The sequence below is a fragment of the Penicillium waksmanii genome, assembly GCF_028829765.1.
Source record: "Penicillium waksmanii strain IBT 27052 chromosome Unknown utg000007l:1.0-4314555.0:1.0-4317578.0, whole genome shotgun sequence".
Taxonomy (NCBI): domain Eukaryota; kingdom Fungi; phylum Ascomycota; class Eurotiomycetes; order Eurotiales; family Aspergillaceae; genus Penicillium; species Penicillium waksmanii.
This window is the reverse complement of record NW_026643253.1, coordinates 1,643,065-1,665,075: the sequence shown is the minus strand read 5'-3', so window position 1 is coordinate 1,665,075 and position 22,011 is coordinate 1,643,065. Positions and strand designations below refer to the sequence as shown.

Genomic DNA, 22,011 nt, shown 5'->3' with positions numbered 1-22,011 from the left:
CCAGCAGGGGCGCGATGCGGCCGGGGGGGTTCTTTGGGGTACGTACAGCCAATTGAGCTAGCGGAGTTGAATTCCACTCGGCCGTAAGGCCATAGTTGAAGACGGAATGGAACTATAACCTTGGAAATTTCGTACCGTTCTCGCATTGCTCCGCCAATCATAGCCTGCATCAGCCCTCTCCTCCCGCGGGAACTCCAATTTTCTGCCGTTCTGCTACCCCTTCAAAATTCCATGCCCTATTTTGTCGCCTTCGATCCCGTCTTTGGCTTCCATGTATGCATTGATTCTTATTGTCTGCTGCTTCATAATAAATCAAATTTATAGGCCGAGTCTATTATTATATAGGGCTACATACAATACGATATCGTCGTGTAGTAGTTAGTATTACTAGTGGGGCCTACATATCGGCTACGGACGTATGTTGGATAGCCGTTCAACATTGCTACAACGCGCTGAATCGCTCAAAAACATAATAAGAAATAAAGTGGTCTCTGTTTCCTATCTAGAGCTAGCTCTGATAGCCTCCATAGCCGCGTCCGCCACGGTCGTATCTGTGGATGTTGGCCATGATCAAAAATAGGGGGTTGATAGAGCGACCCCCCCCCTCCTGATATATGGGCATACCGCAGGAGTGTTTCCTATCCAATAACCCACATCACACCATGATGGAACAAGAACAAGAGTTCGAAATCGGGACCAACAAGACGGAACGACTGAATATCCAAGAGATTTTCAGAAAAGAATTGTAAAATTGTTTCAAAGAGCTAGAGGAGTATGACCTATTCTCTTAGAAGTATAATCAAGGGGGGGGGGAATTCAAGGCCGAATGTAATACACTCAATAACACGGCTAAAATATCTAGAGCTTACTCAAAATCCTCTACAAAACTAATATCAACAGGCTTAAGCAGCGGGACCTCGGGAATTGAAGAACTTTAATAAATATTGACAACAGCAAGGAATTGTATTCAATAAACTGAAGCATACATGGAGCGGAACCGCGCCGAGATATTCTTTTTTTCCATTTTGAATAAAGCGAACTTAGGTTGAGAATAATCGAAGAGCCCTAAAAAAGAAGTGCTCTCGGGTTCCTGTAATAATTAAGTACCGGAAGCTGCCTATTGGAGTATCTTGCTGTTTCCTTTTTGGGGGTAGTGTGGATCCCACGGGCCACCAGTATGAGATGATTATCCAAAAGTCTTCGGCTTTCTTTTTGTAGTATTTTGCACTTTCCTGTCACAGACTAGATCATAATTTGCTGGCTCTAGTCATAGACAACTCTTCTGATAGACTTCAGAATATTTCCTGATTTCAAAGCGCTTATAGATTGCTAGAAAATTCGGAAATTTCGCATTCGCATAGACCAGAATGGCCTGGGGGGGTATATAAAAGACTGCCCAACTCCCACTGCAATCTTAGGACAAGGATTTTTGAAGAAAAAGAAATTCCAAAGCTCATTTTTAAAGCCGACCTATACCCTCGATCCGCGCTTCCCCAGCTACATTCCGAAGATGTCTGAAACAAATGTCACTATCCCCAAGGGCTCTTTGATACTGGTCACCGGTGCCAACAGTTACCTAGCATCGCATGTGATACTACAATTTCTCCAACGAGGATACAAGGTCAGAGGCACCGTCCGAGACATTGAGAAAACATCCTGGCTAGTTCAAGATCTCTTCAAGACAGCCTCGGAGAGCGGTAATTTCGAGCTCATTCAAGTGTCTAACTTCATCACCCCAAATGCCTTCAACGAAGCTGTCAAGGGCGTCTCCGCTGTCATCCACGTCGCCACACTGGGCCTCGATCCAAACCCCAACAATGTCCTGCCTCAAATTGTTGTCGCCACCAACTCGATCCTGGAGTCGGCCTCAAAGGAGCCTTCGGTGAAAGAATTTGTTTATACCAGTTCAATCGCTACTATGGTTATTCCTAGTATGGACCAAGTTCACCTCACCTCCGACTCCTGGAATGATGCAGTAGTGGAGCTTGCTTGGGCACCTCCGCCGTACGAGCCTAGTCGGGCCTATATCGTGTACGCAGCAGGCAAAACTATTGCAGAGAAAGCTTTGTGGGAGTTTGTTGAAAAGAGAACTCCCCATTTCAATGTCAACTCAATTATTCCAGCAAGCATAATGGGTGAATGTCTCAGCAAAAGTCACGTTGAGCTTCCTCAGATGTTTGTCAAGGCTCTGTACGATGGAAATTTAGTCGCACTGCAGCAGCTCCTCACAACTCCAGGAAGTCTGTATTCTCTAACCCCCAAGATCTATGCTTTGTCCATTTATCTAATGATGTCTTTACAGCTATCCACACTGACGTGAAAGATACTGCACTTCTCCACGTTGCAGCGGCTCTCGATCCTGAGATCAAGAATGAGCGGCTTTTTTCCTGGGGCGAATCATGCACGTGGAATGAAATTCTTGCTTTGATGCGAGCTGCTGCTCCTGCGCGGAAATTTGTTGACGACTTGCCGGGCGAGAGACTCAAGCTGACGGCAGATGATGGCAAATCTCTGGACTTGTTGAAGAAATGGTCTGGCCAAGAGGGATGGACACCTTTGATAGAGACAATCACTGACAACATGACCAATATCATGAAGTGGTTTCCTTAAGACAAACTGAAACATTCATGTTGCTATGAACTTGAAAGTTATCTAGGCTGGGTTGCTTGGTGACAAATATAACAGCCTGCAGCAATGTGAATCGAGCAAGTGGAAGAAAGAGATCGGGCCAATCGTCATGCTAGCATAGATTCACTGTTTTTAGAAGGCTTTCACGACATGATTGTGCGTCAATTTTCCAAATTCTCATATGATTCAGCTGCAAATTCAAAAAAGAAGGTGAAGCACTTCCATTTCGTTTGGCGAGTCTATATAAGGAAAAAGGAAATGATATAAATACTCTGTTCACTGCTTGAACAACGCTGCCTCAGTATCATACGTATACTTCAAATCAAGATGCCAATAATCAGCCGAGGTAGCCTTAACACACATCCACGCCTCATCGAGAACATCCACCACTTCCTGCGGCAAGCCACCTTTCTGCGTAGCATCAATATTGGCATGAAGCTGCTCGATACTACTGACACCAATCAGAATACCATCCTTCCCCAACCGCAGCTGCGAGTGGTGATTCAGCCAACGGAAAGCAATTTCCGGCAATGTCAGGTTGTATTTTGCGGCGATCGGGCTGATCAGATTGACTGCATCTAGAATCGGTTGGTTCATGTAGCGCTTTCGGTACAAGGCGCCCGTGGTGTTTTTGTCGCTAAATCGTCCTTCCGTTGGTGCTTGCGTTACGGCGTCTGCTTTGTATTTTCCCGAGAGAACGCCACCGGCGAGGGGGTTGTAGACAACGATATCCAGTCCGTAGCGGCGGCAGCAGGGGATGAGTTCTGTCTCGATGTTTCGTGCTGATTGATCTCGGTTAGCTGCCGTTACGTACACTGCGAGTTTCTGAGAATCGAAGTAAAAAAACTTACTGATAGCGTTGTACATAGCTTGATAAATCGTCGGACGAACCCAACCTCTCTCCGTACAAAGGATAACAATCTCCGCAACCTCAAAGGAGGTATAATTGCTCAGCCCCAAACGCTTGAATTTACCCTCTTGATAAAGCTTATTAACTTCTTCAAGGGTCTCGGAAAAGGGGACAGATCGATCAGCGGCTTGCAAGTAAAAGATATCGACTTGTTCCGTCTCCAGCGCGACTAAGGATTCGTCGAATTTCTTGCGCAGCTCTGCAGGCTTGTGCATGCCTGGTTTGGTAGGGTAGACTTTTGTTGCGAGGCTCAGGCCACGTTCTTTCCAACCAACTGCGGCGGTGAATTCTTCCTGTTTTTCGCCGAGATACATGCGTGCTGTATCGACCTCAAAGTAACCGGATGACTTCAGATAGTCTAGGCATTGACCGAATTCGTCGAGGGATGTAATTCGGGCTCCTAGGTTGGGGTCTGGGCCGAATGTCATCAAGCCGAGGATGATACGGGGCTTGGAAGATGATGTCTCTGACATGATGAATGGCTGATCTCGAAGTGGGAGTTGACTACTAGGTGCGAGATCTTCTTTGAGGTGTAAATGTGGTAGATGAATGGGCTATTTTATAGTTTTCTGAGATCTAGTTCGTGTGACATGCGGGCCGATGAAGCGGGCCGCGTGGGACGCCGCCGCATACATAAGAATTTCAAATATAATGGTCTGCGAGTCGCGGACTCCGAACGATCCACGAAATGCTACTAGTATCTATTTGGGTATCGGTCTTCTTGCATCTCTCGAGTGAAAAAAAAACATCATTCTAAGCAACGCCCCCGGGCCAATGTAGGCCGATGATTTTGTTCCGCAAAATGCTTTGAAACGCCTGTCCACTGCGGCCACAGAACAGCCTACACCTCTAGAGGCAGCGGTTCGGCACCACAGGACTAAAATTGCGAGACAGCTTTCAATAAATTCAATGGAGAGATATGTTCATTTAATAAAACTGCATTATTTGCTTACTCCGTTATTTAGGAGTATGGTCATTATGTGGTCATCGTTGCGTTGTCGGATCTACTGTGCTTCCCCCAACACAATCGCGGGATATCTCTGATTTTCTACTTTTATCAATGAAATATGCCGAACTCAAAAGATACAGATTCCCCCACCACAAGCATAGCCGAAAGAATCATGTCGAGCTTTCGCTATCGCCCTGAGATCCTGGAGGGCGTCCCGGAGCATCTCACCCGAAATCTCAAGCAATTCGAGGACTGGTTTCTTCTAGAAGCAGCTGAATTAAAGAAGATCACGGAACATTTTGTCAAAGAGCTTGAGAAAGGATTGACCATAGAAGGGGGTAATATTGTGGGTAGCCTGATCACGATGCCATAGAAAATTTCCGGATATGTCACTGACACAGCGGTTCCCTCTCTTGACTCTATACAGCCAATGAACGTCACATGGGTTAGGAGTAACCCCAGCGGTCGTGAGTCGGGACGATTTCTAACGCTGGACATGGGCGGAACGAATCTGCGCATTTGTGATGTCACTCTATCAGAACAAAAGAGGGACTTCGAGCAGACGCAGAGGAAGTTCAAGCTGCCGAAAGAGGTCAAATCTGGGACAGCAGAGGAGCTTTGGGACTTTGTTGCGGATCGCCTGCAGGCTTTTCTAAAAGAGAATCCCACTGGGTCTCAAGATAATATCCCCGTGCCCTTGGCTTTCACATTCTCTTTTCCAGTCGACCAACAGAATATTCGAAGCGGAGTACTGCAGCGCTGGACGAAGAAATTCAACGTCTCGGGCGTGGAGGGCGAGGACGTGGTGCCTCAGCTGGAAGCTGCGTTAGCGAGAAAGGTGAGTTGGCATCGTGTTTGCCTGATGGTTGGGTCAGAAAGTTCGGCTGATTGATCATCGATTAGAATATTCCCGTGGATGTTGTGGCGTTGATCAACGACACAACCGGGACCCTTATCGCCTCGCACTACCGTGATCCTCACGTCAAAGTTGGCAGCATCTTCAGCACCGGTACGAACGCCGCATACATGGAAGAATGCAGATTAGTCCCCAAATTGAAAGATTATGGACTTCCAGAGGACGCAAAAGTTATCATCAACACCGAATACGGCGCCTTCGACAATGACCGCCAAATCCTGCCCTTCACCCCATTTGACCACCAGATCGACTCGGAATCACTCCGCCCTGGTACTCAGCTCTATGAGAAAATGGTGTCTGGCCTATATATCGGTGAAATGCTGCGCTTAGTGATGATCAAGCTGCACGAAGAGGGGATATTATTCCAAGACAAGGATATCACGCGTCTTCGGCAGAACTATGCCATCGATGCGACCTTTCTCTCCATCGCTGAAATGGACATTTCCGAAGGGCTCGATGCTATGAGAGAAGAGTTCGAAGATGACTTTAGCTTTTCTCCTACTGTGGATGAGATGAAGGTTTGCCGGTATTTGATTGGGTTGATTGCAACCCGTGCGGCGCGACTCTATGCCTGTGGCATTGCGGCCATTTGCAAGAAGAACAATACCAAAAAGTGCCACGTTGGTGTTGACGGGTCGGTTTTCAATAATTATAGCGGTTTCAAAGACCGTGCCAGTCAGGGTCTTCGTGATATTCTTGACTGGCCGGTGGGGGAGATTGACCTGATTGCATTAAACGCGTCTGAAGATGGATCTGGTGTGGGAGCAGCATTGGCAGCATCGTTGGCTTTGAATAAGGTCGAACAGATCAAGACCACAATTCTATAAGTTGGTAATAGATTGGATTATAGTTGAAAGAGCTGAAAGTTGAAGTTGAAGTTGCCATCAACCTAAGGTTAAGGTTACCTTAAAAAGCAAAGTAGAAAGGACGGGACCGCGTAAAGTGGCAGCGATAAGATAAGCCCGTCGCGTCCCCCGCGAATTCGACTGCACGTCGCTCCATCAACATCAACATCCCACATCGACTTCTCTCACGCCAAAATGCGCTTCCGCACGCAATTAAAGGACACAAAGACCTTCTCAAGTTTGTGAAAGTCTACAATTTCTGCTATGTCCAACACTAAACCCCCCGAAACAGAATTAACGGCCTCGCTCTCCTCCCTCGGCAAAGTATGCTGGATGCGACTGGAGTACGATGTGGTGCGCTTCACCATCATCCCAGACCAAGGCACCCAAGTATGGGCTCAGATCCCCGTTGTAAGTGTAACAGCGGAGCCATATAACTTCAACTTCAACCTCAGCCTCAACCCGAATCCCCACCCTAACCAAGACAACAGGACACAATCTTCGAAGAAAACACCTACGAAATGGAATCCAACTCAGAAGCAATAAACATCGAAATCAACATCGCAAACCTAAACCGCGCCCTCCGCTCAACATTCGGCTCCGCCCAATCCCAACTCCGCCTCACAAAAAAGGACAAAATGCCCCTCCTAGCCCTAACAGTCCTATCAACCGACTGGACAGAAGGAAACATGGCTCTAGCCACCGAAGACCAAGACCAGCATGCAGACCAATCTAGCGAGGTGACAGGAGATCGACGAGCCCGCGAACGCGAAACTCGCATCACGCAGGAAATTCCTATTAAAATCCTGCACGAGTCGGCTGTCGATGGGCTACATGAACCGCACTGTCCGGACCCGGATGTTCATATTATTTTACCCGGGTTGGCGCAGTTGAAGAGTATCTCGGATCGATTTAATAAACTTGCCTCTACGGATTCGAAGAGTAAATCCCAGCAGACGGGGATGGTGGGGGCAGTGGACTCGTCGGCGACGGGAACAAATTCGAATGCGCCTTCGTCGGGATCAGGACTTTCATCATCTTCAGGCCCTAAATTGGAATTATCGGCCAACATGCATGGTAAATTGAAACTTGCCATTGTGACGGATGAGTTAAGGATTGCGAGTGTTTGGTCTGCATTGGTGAATCCGCCTCTTGACCCGGCTCATATTTCGGAGCAGCAGTTGTCGCAGCTGCCGAGTGAGCGGATGCGGGGTGTCGGCGAGGATGATGAATCCGGTTGGGCGAAGGTGCGGATTGATGGGAAGGATTGGAGTCGAGTTTTGAGTGTTGGACGGCTTAGTCCGAAGGTTGTTGCTTGTGAGTTGGTCCCTTTTTCTCTTTCACTCCCCTGCTTATCCTCCTTGGAGAGTGATAGCTAACACTGGCACCGGGACCGAATAGGTTTTATCAATGAGACGGCTCTCGTGCTTTATGTTTACCTACCTGGCAGTTGGAATGGCGAAGAGTCGTGTTTGACGGTACGTTCAGCCAGTCTATCCAACAAAAGACGTGTGGCAGTTTTCTGACGCTTCGATTTAGTATTACATCAACTCGTTCGCAGCATGATGAGCAAAAAAGCACATTACATATAGCACTCTGGAGTTTATTATTCCCTTCACTCATAACATTATATCTACGAACGTTACGATATCACTATTTATAGAATCAAAAGCAGATTGGCTTCAGCTTTACCAGAAATCGTTATTAAGACATAGACATGGGGTAAAGCCCCATGCAGAAACAAAACAAACCACCAACAAACTAGCACAATGAATCACGGTATAGCCGCAAGGGAGAAAGGTGGTATGTATACATAATGCAAGGAGACATTCGTCACCCTCGCTTCGCGAGCGATGAGAATTGCAAGAGCAGCAGAAAGCAAGATATGTGCAAAGCCTTGCGATGGGAAGCTGGCTCAAGGTGCAAACGCCATGAGAAATGTGTCCGTCAAATGACAAAACAGAACACATACAAGATGCTGGGGAAGGGGGTGATGGATCTATTATAAAGGGTAGGCGCTGGGGGAAATGGGGATTCATGGGGAAGTAAAACGCGAAAGGGACATAAGGACATAATAAAACAAAGGGAAAACAGAATAAAAAATAAATTAGACATCTGACTGCCAAAGCTAGTCGAGATGCTTTGTCCAAAACCATCGTGCCGAAATGGCAGATTATTGGGCCATCACGTCGACGTAGCGGCCCTTCTTCTTGCCCTTGACAGTGTTACCCTTCCGTGCTTGCGGGGCACCGATGAGGTCGTCAATAGAGCTGGCATGCGTCAAAGATGATGAAGGACGAGGAGGCGGCCCGGATGAGCTGCCAGGTGGGGTTGGATGAGCAGCACCGGTGGAGACGGACCGCGGCAGGCTGCCATAGGGGCCCATTGGTGGGGGCACACCAAGGCTAGAGAAAGCTGGGCTAGATGAAAGTGAAGGTGGCATATCACTGGATGAAGATGCAGGACGACTACCTGAAGCAAAAGGCATCGGTGGCATTGGGGGGTGGAGGCATGCTGCTGGAGCTGGCATTGCGACTGGGAGGAGCCGAGCCGCGGGGAGGAGGTGGCGTAGCACGAACGGGTTCGGCGCTGCCAGGGTCCTTCTTGTTCACCCACTTCTTCAGGTCCTTGTCATAGTAGAATGAATTATCCTCGCCGAGCTTGGCCCTGATAGGGCCGCCGCCACCACCGCCGCCGCCGCCTGACTGTTCGGCTTCCTTCTTGGCACCTCCGAACCATCCACCAAACCACCCCTTCTTGGGGCCTTGTTGATCTTTCTTGGCTGTGGCATGGGTTAGCATTAGAAATGAAGAGTCGCGGTTTTTGAACATACCATCTTCTTCAGCGGCCTTTCTGAAAGCTTCGTCCGCCTTACGGTCGTTCTCAGCCTTCTTCAGAGCGGCGGCTTGAGCAGCCAAATCCCCGTCATCTTCATCGTCCATCAAGGATTTTTTGGGCTTAGGCGCCTCTTCTTCGGCGGAGTCCTGTGTCTCTTCCGGAGCAAAGCTCATAACGGGAGCGTAGGAAGGCGGCTCGTAAGCATTAGAGCTGGTCGCGGGAGGCACGTACCCATTGCTCTCTGGCTGCGGCATTCCAGGGGGTCCTTGGTAGTATGGTGACTGGTTGGCTGGTTCCTGCCCTTGAGGCTGATAGAAGAGCCCGTTGAGGGCCGATTGAGGAGGCGGTGCCGGATCTGCGGGAGATTGGGTGGCTGATGTTTCCTCAACCGGGGCAAGCGGCATGTAGGACGACTGGGGAGGAGTAGGCTGGTAACCAGTAGCAGCACCCGGAGATCCGTAAATCGCCCCGGCAAATGTTTGAGTATCGGCTGAAGGGGATGAAATATCCTGCGAGCTCCGACGTTGGCCATACGAGATACCTCCATACGAGGCAGAGCGCTGGGAATCCATGGATGATCTTCCACGGGGCTGCTCAGGCGATCCATTGGGCGCGTACGGGTTCGATGAAGGCATGTACCGCGAGGGACCAGCGGCAGGGATTGGCTGCGCTCCTGCGCCGGGGTACGATCCATACAGATCCGACACAGAGGGAGACCGGCTGACAGTTGGCGTTCCCGCGATATTAGCGAAGGGGCCAACGTCTGGGACTTCCCCGGCCTTGCCTGAACCTGCTGATGCCGGATCATTTTCATCGCCAGCAACGAAACTATTGAAGCGAGCCCACACGGACCCGGAGACCTTCTCCATGCTTGGCTTGGAAATCCAGGATGAGCCACCGTCGGTAGTGATTTGACGGAGACGTGCGCAAAGCTCGTCTACTTCAATAAACAGATATTGGTGGTGATATGGCGAAGGCCGAGTGGTGGCTTTCAGAGATGCCGCGACTCCATCACAGTAGTTCTGTGCCTCGGGTTTGCGACCTCGGTCGGCAAGTTGCTTAGCATGCAGCAACTTGAATGACAGGAGGTGTGGCAGGTTTGCTATCGGAGAGCTTGCAAGAACAGATGTGGCGTACTCAAAGATCTCGGTCAGGAGGAATGAATCTTCATCGAGCAGTGTGCAAGGATGGCGCTGGTGATCCGCACCCAGGAGCACAATGTTCGCCTGGGGGTCATCAGCACCACCGAAGACAGCACCCCGTGAGAACATGAAGCAAATATGCGCAGCTTCAATTCGGCCATAGGATGCGAGCAAACGCCCAAGTGCGAGCAATGCCTGGTGATCATCGGGGCTGCGATTGCTGAGAACAAGTCCAAGAGTGTCTCTCCAGCTGTCCAGACCATCAAGGGCGTTCTTGGAAGCTCCTTGTCCATCAGCCTTACGGATCAAGTGGTGGCCAGCCCGCGCAGACGGGGGAACCAGTTCATCGATGCTCTCTTCCACGTTTCCGGCAAAAATCTCGTAGAGAGCTGAAAGCGACTCGGAATTGGCTGTCGTTGACTTGATCTCACGTCGAACGAACTCTTGCACCACTTGTTTCCACACCGACTTGTCCATGGTTGACGCGACGATCAGGGCGTGCCCCCACAAACGACGATCAACGGCGCCCCAGACAGCCTTCTCACGTTCGCCCAGGAACAAGTCATTGCGCAAATCTTCCATCCAGCGAGGATCGACAGCATCTGATTGTGGGGGGTTGTTGAGTGTTCTCAGGCTTCCTGAGTTTGCAAATGTGCCTCCATACGAGTTATCCGAGTTTTGGCTCTGCAGGTTGGGGAAGACAGCATGTCGAAGAGATTGTTCAACTGCAGGCGATCCCTCTAGAACCCCATCGTTCTCAACCAAAATTTTGGCAACCTTCCACAGCAAAATCTTCTCATCATGGCGCTTTTGTGCATCCGAATCGGAGTGATCAAAGTCTGGGGAGACCTCATTCTCGAAAGCCGCAACCTTGCTTGAAATCCAAGCCAGAACATCCTTTTTCTTCGCCTTGGTCTTGAGAGGACCAGGATGTTGAACAATAGTGTCTGTGGAAGGCAACCAGTGGTTCAATTGAGAAAACCTGGGTTCGCCCGGGCTAGGCTTAATCATCGGTGCTGTTTGACCAGCAGAATAACGTGGGATGTGTTTGGGGAAACACGAAACCACTGCTCCGCCAAATCCAAACTTGAATATCGGGGCTCCCTTCCACCGCTGAAGAGTATCCTGCTCCTGCCCATCCACGGGAGTGATGAAAGCAAGATGCTGAGACATCGCACGAGCCCGGCTCGCTATAGATGGCTGTGCGGGTGCGTAGGGGTTTGACGTCTTAGTTGGCGACGAAGATCCATGAACCGAGGCAGGACGTGGAAGAGGAGGCTCTATAGACGGCACGTACGAGCGGGGGCTGGTAAGCTGCTGACCAGGCGACTGGGTTTGAGACCTGCGGGGAGCAGCAAATTGCGAATCAACCGCTTGGGGTGATGTCGGTCCAGCTGCAGCAGGAGCCGAAACAGCCGGGGCATAAGTAGGACTCGGAAGCGGGGGAGCCTGGGTTTGGGTAGGGCTAGGCGCAACACGATTGGCAAACTCATTAAGATACTCCGCTGGCGCATAGCGGCTCGTTGGAGGAGCCTGATGGGGAGCAACTGGGGGGCTGGCAGCCTCGGGAGCGAACGCATTCGCCTGCTCGTTGAGTGACTGTGGAGCGTAGGGCGATCCTTGATCGATGCTTGAGCGCTGACGAGGGGAGACAGGTCGACCGATGGCTGAAGCGATGGGGGTGGCATATGATGTTGTTGCCCCACTTCGGGTTGATACGACACCTTTTCGTGATAAGCCAAGGGGCTAGATGTACGGGGCTGGAATGGTAGAGAGGCCTGCTGCCCAGGAACAGATAGTGGTTGAGATGCGTAGCGGCTGCGCCCCCCGGCGGGTGCTGAGGGTGGAGGCGCCGGTGAGTATCTTGGTAGCGAAGGCGGTTTCGCGGACGGATGGAGACCTGGAGGCTTCGGAGAATATCTAGAGGCGGCACTAGGACCAGCGGGCGCACTTGACGCCAATGTAGATGAATACGGGTCAATCGGTTCCGGAAGCTGCAAAGAGGATTGAGCAGCGGGTATATTAGAAGGAGGAGCAGGGGGTGGAGCCATTATATTTGCATTTTGTGGTGGTGGCATGGGGGGGCTGTCCAGTCGGACCAGGACCAGGTGCGATGGGACCGGGAGTATACCGCCCAGAGCTAGCGGGGCGAGATCTGGGAGCTGGTAAGGGAAGCTCTTCGTAAAAGTTCTTCGGTGCCGGCGGGGGAGCAGCCGGTGCAGTCGTGGGAGCCATGACTGACGGCGCAGATGGCATCGAGGGAGGCGCTGCATGTTGTTGCACACCAACGCTCGAAGGCGGCGGCATATTCTCCACCTTCGGGGGAACAGGCTTATGAGTCGCTACTGGCCGTCGAGGACGAGACAAGTCATCGGGGAGATCATAGGGTGACTTGTAACCTTGCTTCGATTGCTCGGCATAGCTTTCTCCCCGTGTTGCGACGGGGTTCGAAGGCTGCTGGGAGAAGTAAGAGTTCGTCTGAGGAGGAGCTCCTGGAAGCGGGAGTCCGGACATCAGATCGCCCGTGGTCGGTTGGTGTGGAGTGTATACACCGGGGATCGGACGGGGTTGAGCTTGACTCTGTGGTGTCTGGAAGGGACTGTTCAAGCCAGTCGGTCCAGCGTTGGTTAGGGAAGCAACCGCAGCCTGTGGAGCGACTTGCTGTCCAGTAGGTAGTTGAACATCATCCCCCAGTAACATATCTTCATCATCATCGCTCAGTGCCGCTTCCCAACGCGCCGCTATGTCATCCTCTCCCATATCACTAAGTTCAGCTTCCCAGCGTGCGGCAAGATCCTCCTCTGATGGTTCTCCACCTTCTGTTTGGACATGCGATGCAGGAAAATCAGATGATGCAGCATTGAGAACACTATCGAGCTGTGCGGCGGCCGAAATGTCACTGACTGGAGAGTCGATGTGGAATCCAATGGAGGAATCCATTACTTGCGAGGTGCTTTTACGTGTGATGTGGAGCGAACGCGGAACACTGGGCTCTGGCTTCTGCGCGGAACTGAAGAATCCTTCCGCATCCTCATCATCTTTGTCAAACAAGTTGTCGACGGAGGTTTGCTGCGGCGTCTCCTGTATCTTCTCCTGCACCGGGGAAATAGGAGAATAAGGTTCATCAAGCAAGGGGACACCCTCCTCGTATCTTGACTCTGTCTCCGGAGGTCCAAAGATAGGCTTTGTTTGAGTCTTCAGCTGGTTAAAGAAGTCATCTCCGTCGGAGTCCACATCGATAGGAGCATTATGCCCCCAAGCATCGTCATCTTCTGTGGGCTCTTCTTCCAACGCTGTTTCCACTGCCAATGGGGCACTTTCAGCAGCTTGAGTTGGTGTCTCAACAACTGGCTGTGCGCCGGTATCCTTATCATCCAGGGCATCCCAAGGTCCGGGGGTTTGATTGGCTCTGTTTTGGGCGCCTTCGATATCGTCGAAGAACGACGCAGTGGGGTCTTCTTGAGAGTGGGAGTTGAAAACCGATTCCACGGTCGTCGATTCGGTATGGAATAGTTGTTCCGCGGCCTCTTCGTTAGCGGGGGGGGAACTCGAGCTCGGCGGGGATTTCTGTAACGGTAGCAACCGGCTCGACGGGCTCAGAGGTCGGCTCGACGGCAACGCTCGGCTCGTCACCTTGCGGCTGCACGGGATTGGGATCGATTGACGAAGACTCAGGCTCGGCAGGGGATTCGGCGGTTGTGGTTGGCTCAGCGACTTCTCTCGTTTCGGTAACCTGGGGAAGAAAGACAGCTGACACGTCGGGTTGCGATTGGGGCTGCTCAGGTTCGGTATTATCGGAGGTCGGGGCCGGAATAGCCTCTTTAGCGTCAACAGCGAGAGCAACTTCAACTAAAGGAGCTGGTGGCTGATCAGGCTGAGGTTGTGAGGTCTCAGCGCCTTGCGAAAAGGGGTCTTGGGGCTCATCCGATGTTGACGCCTCGACAGGGACGGCGTCCGGGATGCCATTCACCTCCGGGTTATTATCCACACCAGTTGTATCCAAAGTCGCCGGCGCATTCCCTGTTGTGGATTCCACGGCGGTGTCAATGGATGGCATCTGGTTGACATCGATGGGCATGTCCCATGCGGAAAAGCTATCGTCGCTGAGAGGGGACTTGACATCGGAAGCGGGAGCTTGTTTGGCGTTATCTGCGGCCAGGAGATCCGACAACGCATCGGTAGATGCGACCGACTCGGGGTGATGATTACTCGAGTCCGGACGGAGGGCTGGATTCCAACTTTCCGCGTCTCGCTCGGATGGCGATATTGTTTGCGCCATTATATTGGGTATCATGAGGAGTTTAACTTCGCTCGGGGAGTTCAGAGGGGAGGAGTACGAGTAACCTGACACGTCTCCCGTGACGTTGGAGTCAACAAACCCCAACACAGATCGAACTCTAGAGCTCTTTCAAATTAGAAATCCATTAAACGTAAAAGGGTGAAAACAAAGGAATCACGAGAACGGGAGGGGCCGGAAGAAACAATGAAATGAAGGGGATGGGAAGGGAAGGGAAGTAGGAAGGAAACACTTCGCCCCGATCTGCTCTGCTGCTGCTTTGCTCCGTTCGCCGCTGCGTTGCGCTTCGCCCGATTTGATTGGCTCGGAGGATTATTCTTCCGTTCCCAAAAAGACACCTTAACCATAAATCCCAAGGGGGAAGGCGGTCAGACCGCGCATACGCATTGCACGGGGCAGCGCAGGCAGTCACGGACAGTCACGGGCGATCATCCACGCTACCACTTCACCTATTTTTTTTCTTCTTCTTGCTTGACCTCCTTCTCATATTGACAAGCTCAGGTTACAACATTAGGACACACAGTGGCCTCCATTGCATTCTTCCCTCCTTACTGGCCGCCTACTCCACCTGTTTCCACACTCGTTTCCTCAGCACTATGGCCTGCGCGGCACTTTGAAACAACAACTCCACCCACTATCTGAGATGATCCTACATCTACTGATCACCACACTGTTGTCTTTCAGTTCATGATCTAGTGTGGATACGCCCCCCGGGTACCATCAATCATGAACTCCTCACACGAATACATACACCCGCTACAACAGTCCGATCATCCCGGCGACTATTCGGGTTCCGATGACGACGACTTGGACCTCGAGGAGCTAGATCCCAGCGCCACGCTACAACAATCGTCGCGAGTATCCCGAGACTATACGAGTCGAACAAGGAACTATGGCCCAGGGATTGCTCTGCGGAATTTACGCGTTGGCGTCGGAAGTCGGTGGAAGCGGAGTCCCTCCGGTCACAGGGAGCCAGATGAGGATACGGATGCGCTGTTACAGGAAGATCGGGCGGAGGAGGGAATGCGCCAGTCACACGGTAGCTCCAGAAATATGACCGACGACGATGCTCCTCTGCTTGACCGCCGTGGTTCGGCCCGCCCATTTAACGATGATGAGCCTGTCCGAAAGGGTAGCCGTTTACGCCTTCCGAGTCTCCGTGGTCCGAGTTTCCTCCAAGCTACCTTGAACCGCTTCCGCAGATCTGGCAATGACGATACAATCAAACCGCCTCGTGATGTGCTTGTCGGGCAATACCAATCAACCAAATACCCGCCCAACGTCATTTCGAATGCCAAATATACCCCCTGGAGCTTCCTTCCTCGGACACTCTACAACGAATTCTCCTTCTTTTTCAACATCTACTTCCTCCTCGTCGCATTGTCACAGATCATTCCAGTGCTGCGTATTGGGTACATGTCTTCTTACATCGCTCCTTTGGCCTTTGTGGTATCTATATCTCTGGGTAAAGAAGCCCTCGATGACATCGGCCGGCGCCGGCGGGATGCGGAGGCCAATGCTGAAGAGTTTACCGTTCTGTCTTTGGACAGAGCCAATATGTTGGAAGTGACCAAGAAATCTCGCGACTTGAAAGTCGGAGACGTTCTCAAAGTCCGAAAGAACCAACGTCTTCCCGCCGATGTTGTGATCCTGCAAAGCCTCTCGAATGATTCGAATACGGAACGCCCAAGCTCATTTGATGAAGATGCCCCCGAAGTATCGACTGATCTTCTTGAATCGGGTCAGGGATCATCCGAGCCCGCCGCCGATGCTTCGGCCGCTGCCGATTCGTCAAATGCAGCAAATCCTTCTTCCATCAGCGATACCTTTATTCGAACCGACCAATTAGACGGTGAAACTGATTGGAAACTCCGTTTACCCTCTGTCCTATCCCAATCACTCTCTTTCAGCGAATTTACCCGGCTCAAGATTACCGCAAGTCCTCCAGATCAGCGCGTCAACGAGTTTGTCGGTACGATCGAACTGGGCCCTCCCACGGGCTTTTACGATGCCCATTATAACAAGGCCTCTGCTTCACAGCCTCAGGGTGGACGAACTCCGGATGGCGAGAACGATAACTCCAACTCTGCACCTCTGAATATCGATAATACCGCCTGGGCCAATACTGTCCTCGCCTCCAACACCATTACATATGCCGCGATCATCTACACCGGCTCTCAAACCCGAGCCGCTCTTTCCACTTCCCCATCTCGTTCGAAAGTGGGCTTGTTGGAATATGAGATCAACAACCTCACTAAAATTTTATGTGCGGTGACGCTCACTCTATCCGTAGTGCTGGTCGCTCTGGAAGGGTTTGAACCAACGAACGATAAGGTGTGGTACGTGGCAATCATGATCTATCTGATTCTTTTTTCAACCATCATCCCAATGAGTCTGCGAGTCAACTTGGATATGGCCAAGTCCGTGTATGGTCGATTCATCGAGCGAGACAAGGATATCCCGGGTACCGTCGTGCGGACCAGCACTATCCCTGAGGATCTTGGAAGAATCGAATACTTACTCTCAGACAAGACTGGGACTTTGACTCAAAACGGCAAGCCCCCCCCCCCCCGCGGACAGATTTTAACCCACGGATTAAATCTAACCTGACTATAGAAATGGAACTGAAAAAGATTCATGTTGGCACCGTCTCGTATGCTAACGAAGCAATGGACGAAGTCGGATCATTTATTCGTCAAGGTTTTGCAGGCAACATCTTGACGACACCATCAACTGTTTTTGGTACTCAAGCTGGCCAAGGAGCGGCACCCCGCACCAGGAGAGAAATTGGCTCCCGAGTTCGCGACATCATCTTGGCTCTTGCCGTCTGCCATAACGTGACACCAACGACGGAGGTTGAGGATGGACGCAAAGTGACAACTTATCAAGCATCATCCCCGGATGAGATCGCCATCGTTCGCTACACGGAAGAGGTTGGGCTGAAGGTGGCCTATCGGGATCGTCAAAGCATTGTTCTCGAATCCACCGACTCCAAGCAGGTTGTTGTTCGCGTCCGCATTCTCGATGTCTTCCCTTTCACATCGGACAGCAAGCGAATGGGTATCATTGTCGAGTTCCAGCAAGATGAGAATGACCTCGAAACATCTACCAAGAATGAACCCGAGATCTGGTTTTATCAAAAGGGCGCCGATACTGTGATGACCTCCATTGTTGCAGCGAATGATTGGCTTGACGAGGAAACTGCTAACATGGCTCGCGAGGGTCTACGAACACTCGTCGTTGGACGCAAGCGACTTTCTTTATCGCAATACCAAGAATTCTCCGCCAACTATAAGCAGGCTTCCATGTCTTTCCAGGGCCGTGATATCGGCGTGGCTAAGGTTGTGACCGAGTATCTTGAACGGGACCTGGAGCTTCTTGGGGTAACGGGTGTCGAAGATCGTCTTCAGCGAGATGTCAAGTCGTCCCTAGAATTGATGCGCAATGCCGGAGTGAAAATCTGGATGTTGACTGGAGACAAGGTTGAGACAGCACGATGTGTCGCGATCTCTGCAAAGTTGGTTGCACGGGGCCAATACATTCATACGGTACAAAAGGTTACGGATAAATCTGTTGCCCAGGAAGCCCTAGATTTCCTCCGCAACAAGACTGACTGTTGCTTGTTGATTGACGGCGAGTCACTCAATCTAATGCTTGGCCACTTCCGCACTGCCTTCATCTCCGTCGCCGTCCTCCTGCCAGCTGTGGTGGCTTGTCGTTGCTCGCCCACGCAGAAAGCAGAAATCGCCACCTTGATCCGCCAACACACCAAGAAACGCGTTTGCTGTATCGGCGATGGTGGTAACGACGTGTCTATGATCCAGGCCGCTGACGTTGGAATCGGTATCGTGGGTAAAGAGGGCCGACAAGCCTCTCTAGCCGCTGATTTCAGCATCACTCAATTCCACCACTTGACCAAGCTCCTAGTTTGGCACGGCCGCAACTCATACAAGCGATCTGCAAAATTGGCGCAGTTCATCATGCACCGTGGTCTCATCATCAGTGTCTGCCAAACCATGTACAGCATTGCTGGACACTTCGATCCCAAGGGTCTCTTCATCAACTGGCTCATGATCGGCTACGCAACTGTCTATACCAATGCACCTGTCTTCTCGCTAGTCTTCGATCGCGACGTGGATGAGCGACTCGCCAACCTCTACCCAGAACTGTACAAGGAACTGAAAACGGGGAAGAGCCTGAGCTATCGCTCATTCTTCAGCTGGGTCTTGATCTCCATTTACCAAGGTGCCGTCATCCAAGGCCTTTCGCAAATCCTGCTCCAGACCGTTACTGGCCCCCGCTTGATCAGTGTCTCGTTCACGGCTCTCGTGCTCAATGAGCTGGGCATGGTCGCCATTGCAATCACCACCTGGCACCCTGTGATGATCTTCTGCCTGATCGGGACTCTACTTCTATACATCGGCAGCGTGCCTTTCCTGGGTGACTACTTCAACCTACGCTATGTGATCACTGTCGATTGGTTGTGGCGCGTCTTCGCCGTACTAGCCGTCTCATTGGTTCCCGTGTGGGCTGTCAAATTGATCAAACAGTCCTGGAGCCCTCCAAGCTACCGGAAAGTCCGCGGTTAGGGGACTGGGTTCTAGACTTTTGGTATTGGTTTTTTGTAATTTTTTTTGGCATTCTTTTTTGTTCCTCGTTCCTCCCCTCACCCATTGACTCGGTCGGATCGAATTGAATCGAATCGGCTGCTGTCCTCTGTATATCCACACCGAGCATCATCTTTGTTGCAAAGCGTATCAGGCGTTGGAAGCGTAAATCATTTTCTTTGGCCTGTTATTGTGGTGATATACTTGAATACATTTTCATTCATATAGAATATAGACTCGGAGTTGTGGTTTTACTGTATGTATGTAAGTTCTACTTGGAACTTGAACTTGAGGTTTAGCCTGGTCTCAACCACTGAACATATACTATAAACCCCAGTTGGTCCTACTAACTAGTATGAATCCGTCGTACCGTGGGCCTGGGGCCATGACCGCACAATCACTGTGACATCATCACCAGGGGACAGGGATATGAAACCCACTCGCCACCTATCCATATTACAATCCATTGTGCCCGCAGGTGGTCTTACATTATCGGTAAAAGTGCCCTAAAATGAGATAAGACAGCCTGGGGGACACCTCTGAGCTTGCATACGATCTGAGATCGTAACGTGCCAGATAAGGCATGGCGACCCTAGGGGTAATTGATGAGCTAGTGACAGGGGCGATTAAGCTCACGTTGGATAGATCTAGACGTCGATCTAGGTCACTTGCACCAGTCCTACTGATTCGTCAGGATTTCGGTCCGCAAATGATCACCAGTGCTCTAACACTAATTGTTTCTAATATACGGGCTGAAAGGAGAAGTTATTATCAGAATGGCAAGCTTCCTACAACGAGTAAGCGTCTGGTATCTGTGCCATGGGTCACTCTCCTCTGGTGACCTTGATCATCAAATCATGAATGCAGTAAGCTTATCCTTCGAGGCGGCCAGATTGGGCGCTGAATTCGAAGTGGCCACTTGGGTTGGCCACTTCGAACTGATTATTCATGTCTTGATACGTCATGAGACAGGTAACACTACTCCAGGAAATCCCAAATATGCACTCGTACCGGTGGTTCTTGGTAATTAAGGTTTGGAAATGATCGGATCGAAGAGTGGAGGAAGTGACAGCCACTTCTATCACCCACTGCAAGGGCCGCCGCTGATAACCCCACGTGTGTCGTGAACCAGCCTAGCGGTGTCTAATTCTTTACTATGAGTGTTCTTGGCGGTATTGGTCACTTGATTTCTCCTATCTGGGCATGATAGGCTAGTCGCGACTGGCAATACACTCATGGTTCACGTTAAGCCTCGAGCGGCCTAGAACATCACGAGAGACCTTTCATTTGTTACCGCCCAAGTAGACCGTTTAGAAATCTGAAATCCCACTATTTCGGATCTCGCAATCTTTAAGACAAGTTTGTTCTACAATCCAACTGACCTACTACTACTCATACTACTTGTAGGAGCCGTCTTAAGCATCTCAACTAGCCATAAACCTCTTTTTTGACAACTCCTGAAATGGCTCCTAGTTCCTACTCGGACGACTCGTCAATAGATGTTACAAAAAAGCCGACCATGTTAAAGAACCTTCGATCTCAGTCCTACAGAGTAGCTTGGCGTCCGACGCTCGACGAAGTCTTGAATAATACTGCACCTCCGCCGTACACCCTTAGCGCATTCACAAACTACCTCTCCCATAACCATTGCCTTGAAACATTGGAATTTATCCTCGAAGCGAAGCGATATCGCGAACACTTCAGCTCATTACTTGAGCCGGCAAAGGATTCCATTGTGACACCCACTGGCAACCATCCCACAAATATCAACCTAAGTCTTCTCTACCAGATTCTACTGGAGACGTACATTTTCCCCGGAGCAGAGCGTGAGGTCAATCTACCTGTCAAGGTACGTGATGACCTTCTGCAAAACAAAATGATCTCGACACCACCCTTGCCCGAGACTCTTGATCTTGCTGTGAGAAGCATTCGCGATCTGATAGAGGATTCAATTTTCGATTCATTTCTGAAAAGCGCGTCCACATATATTTACGAAGAAGCTGCGTCGAGGGCATCGGGTGAAAGCAGCAGGTCTTTCCTTTCAACTTTATCCAAGGACTCGGATGGTCAGCCTATGGAGCCAGGACAAGCTAAATCTAAGCGCCCATCTCTTATGACTATTGGAAAGTCTTGGTCATGGCCGCCTTGGAGTTGATGGGCTGACATGATAAGCCCTCTCCCGAGATAACATATGTGAAATGCCTCAAGCTATGCCCTTGCTGCCTATAAAAAAACTTGTGAGCCCTAGTACTGCCACTAGTTTGTCAGCTCTTAAGTCTACTTAAACGAGCTCAAGTTTTTTGGTAGCATAACACACTTAGTACTTTGTGGCTTGGCAGGTACTTCTGCTCTTATATAGCCCAAAGCAATGTTATTTGGGCCAGGCAAATTGAAGTTTCCATACGAATACCGATTTAAGGCTTCGTAACTTGGACATGGACCCTGTTCAACATGCATCCTACTTCAATGATGTTATTCTCGCTGAGCAGCTATGCTAAAGGATTTTGTGGTACTTGACAGCCTTTGAGTCATATATTGGAGTAGCCTCTCAATACATAACCCTTCTGCATCCCATAGCATCCAATACCATCTTCATCACTTAGTAATCGATGAAGATGGTATATGGATCATGTACATAGGGTACTCGAAGAGAGAGTGATGCAAGTTACTCCATTTTCAGGTTTCTCAATTATTTGTTTGACACGGTGGAACGCCCAAGATCCGATCTTTATTTCGAAATATGAAATTTCGACTGCCAAATCCGATGAGTCTTGACGAACAAAGGCGTAAGCTTAGGAATAGACGTCGTGATGATAATGATGTTGATTTCAACCCTATTTCCAGTCAACGTTATACTTGGGCAGCAGTGGGCAGCGGGT

The 22,011-nt window shown here is 50.5% G+C and overlaps 7 protein-coding genes across 7 annotated transcripts; 5 read left to right on the top strand and 2 right to left on the bottom strand.

Moving 5' to 3' along the window:
• Positions 1-1,510: 1,510 nt before the first annotated feature.
• On the top strand, positions 1,511-2,610 carry N7481_007437 (uncharacterized protein; the record flags this gene model as incomplete). The annotated part of the gene is made up of 2 exons (XM_057266656.1): positions 1,511-2,240; positions 2,303-2,610. 2 exons carry the CDS (start codon positions 1,511-1,513, stop codon positions 2,608-2,610), a joined length of 1,038 nt encoding a protein of 345 aa, XP_057120857.1.
• Positions 2,611-2,904: 294 nt separating this feature from the next.
• Positions 2,905-4,011, bottom strand: N7481_007436 (aldo/keto reductase family protein; the record flags this gene model as incomplete). Its single annotated transcript, XM_057266655.1, has 1 exon — positions 2,905-4,011. One exon carries the CDS (start codon positions 4,009-4,011, stop codon positions 2,905-2,907), a length of 1,107 nt encoding a protein of 368 aa, XP_057120856.1.
• Positions 4,012-4,659: 648 nt separating this feature from the next.
• Positions 4,660-6,230, top strand: hxkB (putative hexokinase; the record flags this gene model as incomplete). The annotated part of the gene is made up of 3 exons (XM_057266654.1): positions 4,660-4,825; positions 4,889-5,325; positions 5,391-6,230. 3 exons carry the CDS (start codon positions 4,660-4,662, stop codon positions 6,228-6,230), a joined length of 1,443 nt encoding a protein of 480 aa, XP_057120855.1.
• Positions 6,231-6,443: 213 nt separating this feature from the next.
• On the top strand, positions 6,444-7,814 carry N7481_007434 (checkpoint protein HUS1 family protein; the record flags this gene model as incomplete). Its single annotated transcript, XM_057266653.1, has 5 exons — positions 6,444-6,486; positions 6,541-6,659; positions 6,740-7,565; positions 7,650-7,726; positions 7,788-7,814. 5 exons carry the CDS (start codon positions 6,444-6,446, stop codon positions 7,812-7,814), a joined length of 1,092 nt encoding a protein of 363 aa, XP_057120854.1.
• Positions 7,815-8,421: 607 nt separating this feature from the next.
• sec16 (COPII coat assembly protein SEC16) lies at positions 8,422-15,630 on the bottom strand (the record flags this gene model as incomplete). Its single annotated transcript, XM_057266652.1, has 7 exons — positions 8,422-8,668; positions 8,721-9,030; positions 9,082-11,895; positions 11,985-12,313; positions 12,360-13,795; positions 13,842-14,633; positions 15,277-15,630. The coding sequence occupies 7 exons, from the start codon at positions 15,628-15,630 to the stop codon at positions 8,422-8,424; spliced, it is 6,282 nt and encodes a 2,093-aa protein (XP_057120853.1).
• N7481_007432 (aminophospholipid-translocating P4-type ATPase NEO1) lies at positions 15,252-19,114 on the top strand (the record flags this gene model as incomplete). The annotated part of the gene is made up of 2 exons (XM_057266651.1): positions 15,252-17,079; positions 17,142-19,114. 2 exons carry the CDS (start codon positions 15,252-15,254, stop codon positions 19,112-19,114), a joined length of 3,801 nt encoding a protein of 1,266 aa, XP_057120852.1.
• Positions 19,115-20,594: 1,480 nt separating this feature from the next.
• Positions 20,595-21,287, top strand: N7481_007431 (regulator of G-protein signaling domain-containing protein; the record flags this gene model as incomplete). The annotated part of the gene is made up of 1 exon (XM_057266650.1): positions 20,595-21,287. The coding sequence occupies one exon, from the start codon at positions 20,595-20,597 to the stop codon at positions 21,285-21,287; it is 693 nt and encodes a 230-aa protein (XP_057120851.1).
• Between the last annotated feature and the right edge of the window lie 724 nt (positions 21,288-22,011).